This window comes from Monodelphis domestica, chromosome 2 (genome assembly GCF_027887165.1).
Source record: "Monodelphis domestica isolate mMonDom1 chromosome 2, mMonDom1.pri, whole genome shotgun sequence".
NCBI lineage: Eukaryota > Metazoa > Chordata > Mammalia > Didelphimorphia > Didelphidae > Monodelphis > Monodelphis domestica.
Genome location: NC_077228.1, coordinates 369,147,651 through 369,157,336, shown reverse-complemented (window position 1 = coordinate 369,157,336; position 9,686 = coordinate 369,147,651). Strand labels below are relative to the sequence as shown.

General features: G+C 39.0%; 1 protein-coding gene across 1 annotated transcript in view; it reads left to right on the top strand.

Annotated features, from left to right (window-relative positions):
• The first annotated feature begins 434 nt into the window (after positions 1–434).
• The window catches only part of PREP (prolyl endopeptidase), a 163,749-nt gene continuing 154,497 nt past the window's right edge, over positions 435–9,686 (top strand). Inside the window, exon 1 of the mRNA XM_001368042.5 lies at positions 435–857. Coding sequence (XP_001368079.1) covers positions 813–857 — 45 coding nt within the window. The 5' untranslated portion in view covers positions 435–812. The remainder of the gene's footprint in view (positions 858–9,686) is intronic.

Sequence of the window (9,686 nt, the reverse complement as noted above, 5' to 3'; positions counted from 1 at the left end):
GTAAGAGATTATTAATTTTTTTTTAAGTGAAGGAAGAAATTGGGGAAAAAGAAGAAAGGAAGGGAGGGAGGAAGGGAAAGAAGAAAAAAGAAAAAGAAAGGAAGAAAAAAGGAAAAGAAAAAAGTTAGAAAGAAGGAAAAAAAGAAGAAAGTTAGAAAGTGAGGTAGGAAGGAACGTATAGAGAAGGAAAGAAAGGAAGAAAAAGGAGACAAAAGAAATAAAGTTAGAAGAAAGGAAAAGAGAAAGGAAGAAAAAGAAGGAAAGGAGGAAAGGAGGGAGGGAGGGAACAAGGGAGGAAGGAGGGAAGGAAAGAAGTGAGTTGTTGCTGTAGTAGGAGGAGTCACAGGTAGTTCTCATTCACAGCTCTGGCTAGTGGTTAGGGGAGGAACTTGCGATCTACGTTCTCTGTCTCCGCCTGGAGGGAGCGAGGTCTGAGCGCGCGTGCGCAGGCAGGTCCCTGCGGCTGCGCCTCCTGGGCCGCCCCGCTGGCCGCCGATCCCGGCGCTCCCTGCAGAGGGAGCTGTGCGCCGGCCTCCCCTCCCGCTAGGCCCCGCCCGCCTCCTTCTTGCTTTGCCTGGGAGGGGCTCCCGGCTCTGTCCGACAGCTGCTTCCTGCTCCGACAGCCTGCCTGCTCACGGACGCTCGCTCTAGCCCGCTCCCGGTCTTCCCCAACCGACCCGTGCAAGAAAGCCTCCCCGCGCCGTACCGCACCCTCTGCCTCTGCCTCCGCCGCCGCTTCCCCCGCACCCCAGCTTCGCCGGGAGGGCCTTGTCCGCAACCTCTGCCCCTTTCCCGTCTGTCCTCCTACGGCCATGCTGTCCTTCCAGTACCCCGACGTGTACCGCGACGAGACCGCGGTGAGTGCGGCCGCTGTACCCCGGCTCCAGCCAGCCCAGCCGGGGTGGACTGGGGGGGCATTCATTCCCGGCCGGGAATGACTCAAGTGACTCAAGGCTGCCATGCTGCCCCCTCCACTTTCTGCCCGACCTTCTCTTCTTCCTCTTTCAGCCCCTCACCCTCGTCTCCTTCCTCCCCTTCTCCCCCTACTTCCCCTCGTGCCTTTTGTTTGCGAAGAAACGTGTTGGGGGCCCCGGGCCGGAGGCGATTTGCAAACCGGCTCTGTTCTGGGGATCCCGAACCACGCGCTTTTTGTGAGGCCGAGCGTTGGGTCAGGAGATCCCAAGTCCATATCCTAAAAGCGCAGGGGTCAAGGCCAAAGTGGGGTCCGGGGAGGGGTCGGGGAGAGCTTAGGGGACTCACAAGCAGTGGTCCTGATTTGGAGGTTAGCAAAAGAAAGTGTGGTATTAAACAGTTGTAAAAGCTGTGTTGTGCGTGTATGTATGTGTGTGTTTATAATAGACTGCCAGATTTTAATCAGTTTTTAAAAAAAAAAATGTAAACCTCTTCAGTCTCAAAGTATGAGTTAATTCCTCTCACCCAAGTTCTCACAAATGAAAGGACAGGCAGTGAGGCAGGAAGAAGAGACTGAAACAAAACAAAATGATTTGTCCCTGCTCCCCACCCCCAACCCCTTATTTTTTCCAAATTGGAAGGGCTCAAAGTTAGCCCGGCCTGGAGTGAAATTAAGGAGTTCACTTTTGAGATCCTTTAACCTTCCCTGAAAGAATTTGGCATTTTAGGTTTGGATTGGGTTCACAAAGTTGTGGAGTTTACTACGGAGGTGAGAGCTGGTGTAGTTTTGGCTAAAACTGTCAATCTAGTTCAATCCAAAAAGCATTTATTGAGCATCTTTTATTTGCTAGGCCCTGAGCTAAGTGATGGGTCGGGATGGTAATGGGGTGATGGATAAAAACCAACCAAAAACTAGTTTCTTTCTCCAAGGAGTTTACATTCTACTAGGATACTGAGACATAGGAATATACAGATAATTCAGGAGGTAAGACAAAATGCTAACAGTTGAATTAGAATTACTGTTATTTGGCAATGAAGTTCACTTTAAGAGTTAACAGCCAAATATGATGTTTGAGTTTTCATATTTTCTTTGAGTCATTTGATGTCATAAAATCTTCCACTTTAAAGAAAATCTTGCTTTATTGTGGTTGAAAGTGTGCTAATACTTTTAAAGTAGTTTAATATATGTTTATATTTAAAATAATGTTTTCAGGTGACTCATAGATAAACTTGTCAGAACTGTGATCATTTATTAACCATGATTTTGCAAGTTTGTTGACTGATTTTTTAAAACTTGGCCTAATGTAATAATTCAAAGGAAGCAGCAATACTGGAATTTCAGTTGGTGTTTTCTTTTCCCTAAGGAAATAGAGTTGTGTATGAAGTGCACTTCTTTTGGTATCCAGATATGCATTTCACTTTCTTAAGTGGCTAATTCCCTGACTTTCATTCTATTCTCATTTCTTGGTGTCTTTGGCCATAATATGTTCAGTGTCTGCATTTTTAACCAATCTTTCAGTAATTATTTCTTGAGCTGAAGTGCATAGGGGGGAATAAAACAAATCTAATCTTTACCAAGAACATTGAATCAGGGAGAAGGACATAAAAGGAAGTAATGGAAAGATCAGCAATTTGTTCAATGTAGGGAAATCATTGTGTGGAAACTCTCTACCTATACATTTTGCAACCTGTTTAAGTTTTAGTTGATAAGTCCTAGGGAGTTGTCTAAGACACAGAGGTTAAATGATTTGCTTAAGAGTCATAGGATCTTACACTTTGAGCAGGAAAGAGACTTTAGAAATCATCTGATCAAAGCGTTGTGATGGCTCAGTGGATAGAAAGCCAGGCCTGGAGACAGAAAGTCCTGGGTTCAAATATGACCTCTCTGACATTTCCTATCAGTGTGATCCTGACCAAGTCACTTACCCTAAATTATCTAGCTCATTGCTTTTCTGCCTTAGAACTGGTATCAATTCTAAGACAGAAAGTAAGGTTTATTTTTTTTTAAGAAGTAATTGATCCAACACCTTCATTTTACAAATAATGCAATAGGCATTGAAGGTTATAACTTTCCCAAAGCCACATAAATGGTAAATGATAAAATATGAATTGAACTCTGGTCTTGTAATTTTAAAGCCATTCTCCTTTCTACCACATCATTCTATGTATAGAAAGTAGTCTGTAAATGTTAGAAGATTTGAACTCAGAATTTTCAAACTCCAAGCCCAACACTTCTATCCACAATACCACACTGAACATAATTGTAACCAAGGCAAATGTATTAAGTTTATGATGAGTATCATGTTCTATGAGTTTGGAGGAGGGAGAAAGAATCTTTTGAAGGAAGATTAGAGAAGGATTCATGTAATAGGTGGTGTTTGAGCTGGGCCTTGAATTTTAGCATTTTAAAATGTCTGGTTGGAGTGGCAGGAGGAGATATTTCAATGTAGAAAATTGTGATAGTAGGTGAGAGAAGGTTCCTGTTACTTGTGGATGATGATGTAACTTCATAGTAATTGTTAATGTAATTATATATATCATTACACAAATACCTCCCCAGCCTGAAATTTAAGGTCTTCAATAGTCTGATTCCATTCTACTTTACCCTTGTCTTCTTCATGTGCTTCAAGTCCCAGCTTTAATGACCCAGGAACTATTCCTTACTCTCCACTTGGCTTTCCTACCTCTATGCATTTGTGCCATTTGTTACCCTGGACTAGAATACATTCCCTCTTCACTCATTTTTCAAAGTCCAACTCAGTGACCACCTCCTCTGTGAAGTTTTCCCTTATCTTTTCCTGAGTGAATATATTTTTTCTCTTCTCAAATTTTCTTGAGAGTATTTTGTATAGATTTCTCCTTAACCTTTATCAAAGTCTACCTCCATGTTGGCCAACCTATGGCACGCATGCAAAAGGAGACTGTTCCCCTCCCCCTCTCCACGAGTGTCTGAGGATATTTCTCAAATGGCCTGCTTCTCTGCCCAGTAGCCCAGTGGGAGCTCTTCCTCATTCCCCGGACTGGGACAAGGGGGTGGCTCACATGTAGTGTGAGGGTTGCAGTTTGGGCACTCAGTCTCTAAAAGGTTCACCATTATTGGTCTACCTAGTTATATGCAAAGCTTTTCATTCCTTTTATATCTTCCTTGTTAAGCTATAAGCTTGTTGAGATGACAGAGACTTGTTTTTTAGCTAGAGGGTCATTTTGTATCACAGTTTACCAAAACAGGCCCTGTATATAGAGCTTAAACATTTTGCCAAATTAAATTTGTATCCTCATCCACAGTAGATTAATTATTTCAGGCTCATATCTGTGAGAGTATGGGCATAATGGATACTTTTTCACATGGAAATTGAGGTACTAGTGATTGGTCTTCAATGTTCTTGATACCTGTTTGAGTTTTAACAAAGCCACATAATCATCATTTTACACGAGGATTTAGAATCATGATTTTAGAGTTGAAATGTTTTCCAGGGATCATCTAATCCAAATCCCTCATTTGACAGGTGAAGAAATTTAAAGTTTAGAGAGTTGAAACAGTTTGCCTAAGGTAATGCAGGTTACCATAGCAGAGTTGGAATTTGAACCTAGTTCTTACGTTAAGTCATCTTAATATATAATTTTGCCTGAGTCTATCAAGTTGAAGTTGTAAACTCTCCAGGAGCTTATATAACACTTAACAGAGCAAATGACAGCAACATGGTACAGTGGATATATACTAGACCTGTAATCAAGAAAATCTGAGTTCATATATGAACTCAGACAACTGTGTGATCCTAGGCAAATATGGGTGCCTCAGTTTCCTCATCTATGAAATGGGGATAATATTAACATCTGTCTCCCAGAGTTGTTGAAAGGATGAAATGAGATATTTGTATAGTACTTTGTAATCCTTAAATTGCCATATAGATGTTATTATTATTAACATAAATATACTGTCAGAATTACAATAGAAATATCAAAGAATGAATAAGTATCAGGGACACTTCTGGGAAGTTAGAATAAGCTTTATTCATTGGCCTCTTTCAGAACTCATCTCAATTTTTACCTTCTGCAAGAAGCCGTTCATATTCCTCCTCAATGCTTGTGCCTTCCCTCTATGATTACTTCTAATTTTCCTTGTACACACATAGTTATTTTGTATGTTTGATCTCCCTGGCTCTGAAGACTGTCTTTTGCTTTTCTTTATCTCCTCAGTCCTTGGCACAATAGTGCCTGGTACATAGTAAGTGCTTAATAAATGATTGTTGTCTTTAGAAGATGCATTTCCATATAGAGTGAGAAGGACTGGATGTTAGGAAAGTCAATCTTTATCTTTCACTTCTACAATGGTGCAAGTATTTTTGGTGCAAAGGTAATCCTGAACCCTCAAAAGCTACTCTAGACCAGTTCAAAGGTCTGGTTCTACACAGGTGGAAAGACTTTGTATGGATCCATGAATCCATGTCTTATTGACTGAAAACTGGCCTAGTTAGTTAAATTCAGTCAGCACTTGTTTGGTGACAATGTAACATTTTCAGCTATAGCAACTCAAAGACTATTTCCTAAGATGTAGAGGAGTAAAGATTTTATTGGTAGAGTAGGTACTTCCCATCCCCCATTGATGAGATTATTATCTGGAAAGCATAAAAGTAAGTATCCCCTTAACTAGATTATAAACTAGGTCTTATTTAATCTTGTATTCCCCGGACTTGAGTACCCATATTAGCCACTTAATAAATGTTTATTTAGTTTAATTAATAATATAAACAGAACAGAGTCAGTATTTTGTGCAAGCTGAGGTTGTTATTAAGCCTATGGAATGCTGAAATTTAATTCTAGTTACACTATTAAGTCACTGTTTGATGCTGACTATATTGTTTCATTTTCATCTTTTTTATAAGAAAGTATCTATTAATATGAGTGCTTCCCATGGAGATTTGTAGGTTAACTATTGCCCAGTATAAATAATATTAATGATGGTCAATGGCTTCTAAAATTTCCAAATGGAAACATGTAATTCCACAAGCATTTATTATACACTTTGTCCTAAGATTGTACCAAGCTCTGAGGATATATAGACAAAAATAAAAACAATCAGTGTGCTCAAGGAACTTACCTTTTAACCAAACCCTTCTATATCCTTATCAAATCCCCTTTTCATTCCATTAGGAACTGTTCAAAACTCTGTCTTGACTCTTGAGTCTCCTATTATTTCCCTTTCCTTCACTGCAAAATTTCTTGAGGAAAAAACAACAACAACAAAAACTGTCTATACCCAAGTCTTTCACTTTCTTGATACCCACTCACTTTTAATTTGACTTTCATACCTATTATTCCACTCCTAAATTTTTCTTTCCCAAAGATCACTGATTTCAGAGTCTCCATATCCATTAGTTGTTTGTTTTTTCAGTCCTTGTTCTTCTCTAATATTTGATGAACTTCTACTAAAGACTTTTTTGCCCTTACTTGTCAACACATCACCTTCCCTTGGTTCTCTGTTATCCCTAGCTTATTTCTTTTTTCTCTCCTTGGTTGGCTTCTCATCTTCTCACTGATTTCTTAAAGTTAATCTTCTACAAAGGTCTTTCCATAGCCTCCTCTCTATGTACTCTCCCTTGGTAATCTACCTTCAGCTACAACCACTATGCAAGTAACTCCAAATTTGCTAGTCTTGATTTCTCTTTTGAGGTCTATACCCACCTCTCTAATATCTTCCATAATGTTGTGTTATCACCTCAAACTCACCATGTCTAAAACCAAGCTCTTTTTAAAGTTGCTTTTCTGACTTCACATTTTTTATGACTGGATCTTCCATCTTAGTCAGGATGGAAAGAAGTTCAGGGGCTACTCACATTGGTACAGGAACTTGACCTCTGTTTTCCAGCCTTGGTCAATTCACCTTTCTACAGGTAACTTGTTTTTTTCCCCATTCACATTTCCTGAAGACTTATATATTAATGCTGAACTTAGTACAGATACTGTATTGTTTTAGATCACTGTAGTTTATAGCTCCCAGCTCAAGTAATTTACTAGCCTAAAGAATCTCAGTAACAGGGATTATCAATATATGCCATTACATGTAGCTTATATTATTTTTTTTTCAATGCTAGCTTCATTTCCCCCTCCTTCTCTGGTTACAATCTTGGAGATATCCTTGACTCATTCCTTCTTAATTCATATCCATTCATATACTTGGTAGCATCTTTCTCATCTGTCCCTTCTCACTACTTATACTATTATAATAGCTTCCTAACTAGTCTTGTTATCTTCATTCCATCTCTTACAATCTCCCTCTCCCTCTCCCCATTCCACTATTAGGTCAATCTTTTTCATGTAAAGTTCTGGTTATGTAGTTTTCTCACCACATTTTTTCACTCATGACATTAATTAGAATACATTTTTTTCAAGAATGCCCTAGAAATGTTTGGAAAACACATTAAGAAGTTAGGAAGCCTTGGTTGTAGTGTATGTTCTGATACTATGTTAGCTTTGTAGGACTTAGCTAAAGGATGAGGGGATTGGAATTAGGTAAACTCAGATGTTTTTTCAAGTTCCAGAGTTCTTTGTCCACAGTTTTTTCCACAGTGAATTGCTAGGTAGAATTTTTAAAAATAAAAATCCTTAATTAAAAGAAATTTTAATTTTTTTTGGTCAGGCTTATTGAGAGGAAAGAGCATAGAAGTCTAGCCTTAGAGACAAGAAGACCTACTTCTGATACATATTTTGTCACCCTGGAATTTTACCACTTAGCCTCAGGCAAATCAAATTAGACTAGAAAAGTTACTGTTCTTCATCAGTAATTAGTTAGCATTTATGAAGGTCCCACCAAGTAGCAGACTCTGTTGGGCACTGGAAATATATAAAATGAAATAGTCTCTGCCCTCGGGAAGCTCACATTTTAACAGGAGAGACAATATATTATGTGTCTATATGTATGTAACTATATACAAAATACATGGATAAGTATGTAAAAATATATAAAGCAAATACAAAATAACTCTGTAGGGTAAGGCATTTGCAGCTAGGAAGCCTAGGAAAGACTTCACTTAGAAGGAGGTATTTGTCTTGATTATTGAAGGAAGCTAGAGAATCCAAGAAACAGAATTGAAAGAGTATTTGATCCCTGAGGATCATCATTGCAAAGTCATGGGAATGAGAGATGGAGTATCATTTATAAGGCACAGCAAATAGATCAGTAGAGCTAGACTGTATAATGCATGGTGGGAAATAATGTGTTAGAAGGCTAAAAGGGTAGGGTGCAAACAGGTTTTGAAGAGCTTCATATGCCAGAGAGAAGCATTTATATTTGATCCAGACAGGAGACAATAAGGAGCTATTGGACTTTATTAAGGAGCTGAGGATGGCTGTTGATGTGATCAGTTGTATTCTATCAGAATCACTTTTGTAGCTGTATGGAGAGTGTTAGACTTGGAAGAGATTTGAGGGAGAGAGACTATAACTAGAAAGATATTGCATTAATTCAGATGAAAGGTGATGAGGGCCTGAACTAAGGTTGTAAATATTTGAATGGAGAAAATAAAGCATATGTGAGCAGTGTTGTGGAAATGGGAAGATTTGGCACCTGAGAGAAGGAGATTTAGGAATCAAGGATGACACTAAGGTACCTTTGGTAGCTAAGGAGATGGTGAGTACCCTCAAACAGTAAAAGAATAGAAACTATATAGCCAAGGATACCTTTTGATGCTGCTCTATAACTAATCATTAATAAATTTAAAAGACTATATCCTAAATCATAGGTTACTTATCTAGTGTCTATAACCTAAATTCCCTATGGCACTTAGGGTCTTTCCCCCTTCTTTCGGTTCTCACAAAATTAAGAAAGAAAAAATGAATTAATATAAAAATTAGTTTTACTAACAGATTAAAATGTTTTAAAAGTTCCTGTTAGTTTCTTTGACATCCAGCAACATGAGTGTGGTAAAGGTATAATATCTTCTTATCTATTGATTGATGAGAACAGCCTTTGCCATTTTTTATGATTAGATCAATGCTGATATCACAAATATCACTCTTGTGCTTTTGGGGAGCAGTTGTGTACATAAGAGAACCCTTTGTAGAAAGCAGAAACCTGGCCCTAAAGCTTAATTTCCTCTTGTTAGATGTCAGATAAAACTTGTTGCTAATGGAGGAGACCTGGCTACTTTTCTAACAGTGAGCATGTGGATTCTTATCCATTTCACTGAGCAGATGGGACCCAGTATGCCATTTTGGTATAGCATGATTCTGACAGGGTAGTAGCTTGCTCCTCTGTCATGTACTAAGGTAAGCAATGGTCATCAGCTCAAGGTCAGATAGCTTTGTAGAGGCAGTGGTCCCAGGACTACTGCCAGATTCATGGTGTGCTGTGGTAAAAGCAGGTTCCACAGTAGCTTCTCCCCACCTGGTGAAATGATTGACTGGCTGGTAGCCAAGCTTAACATTCATCAAGCATCACTGACAGTGCTTAGTTGTTTTTTATGGGAAAGAGTATATTTTCTTGATTAGTGAATATTGCTTTTGCAGTGTTCTAGAACAAAAGTAGTGAAATGATGAAATGTTTGTTAAAATTTCAGCCAGCTTTGCTTCAGTGAACTGAAGCCCTGATTTAACAGTCAGAAATGTTCATGGAGACTGTTGAAAAGAAATGGCCCAGGGATCATCAAAACGGTGCAAGTTCGAGATGGTTTCTAATGTTTTATTTTATTTTTTTTTCCTGCTGGATGATTCTTGTAGGCATCATCATCTAACATCAACAAGATCAGGATCCTGTCACTCTTTAAGCATTTCTCTCA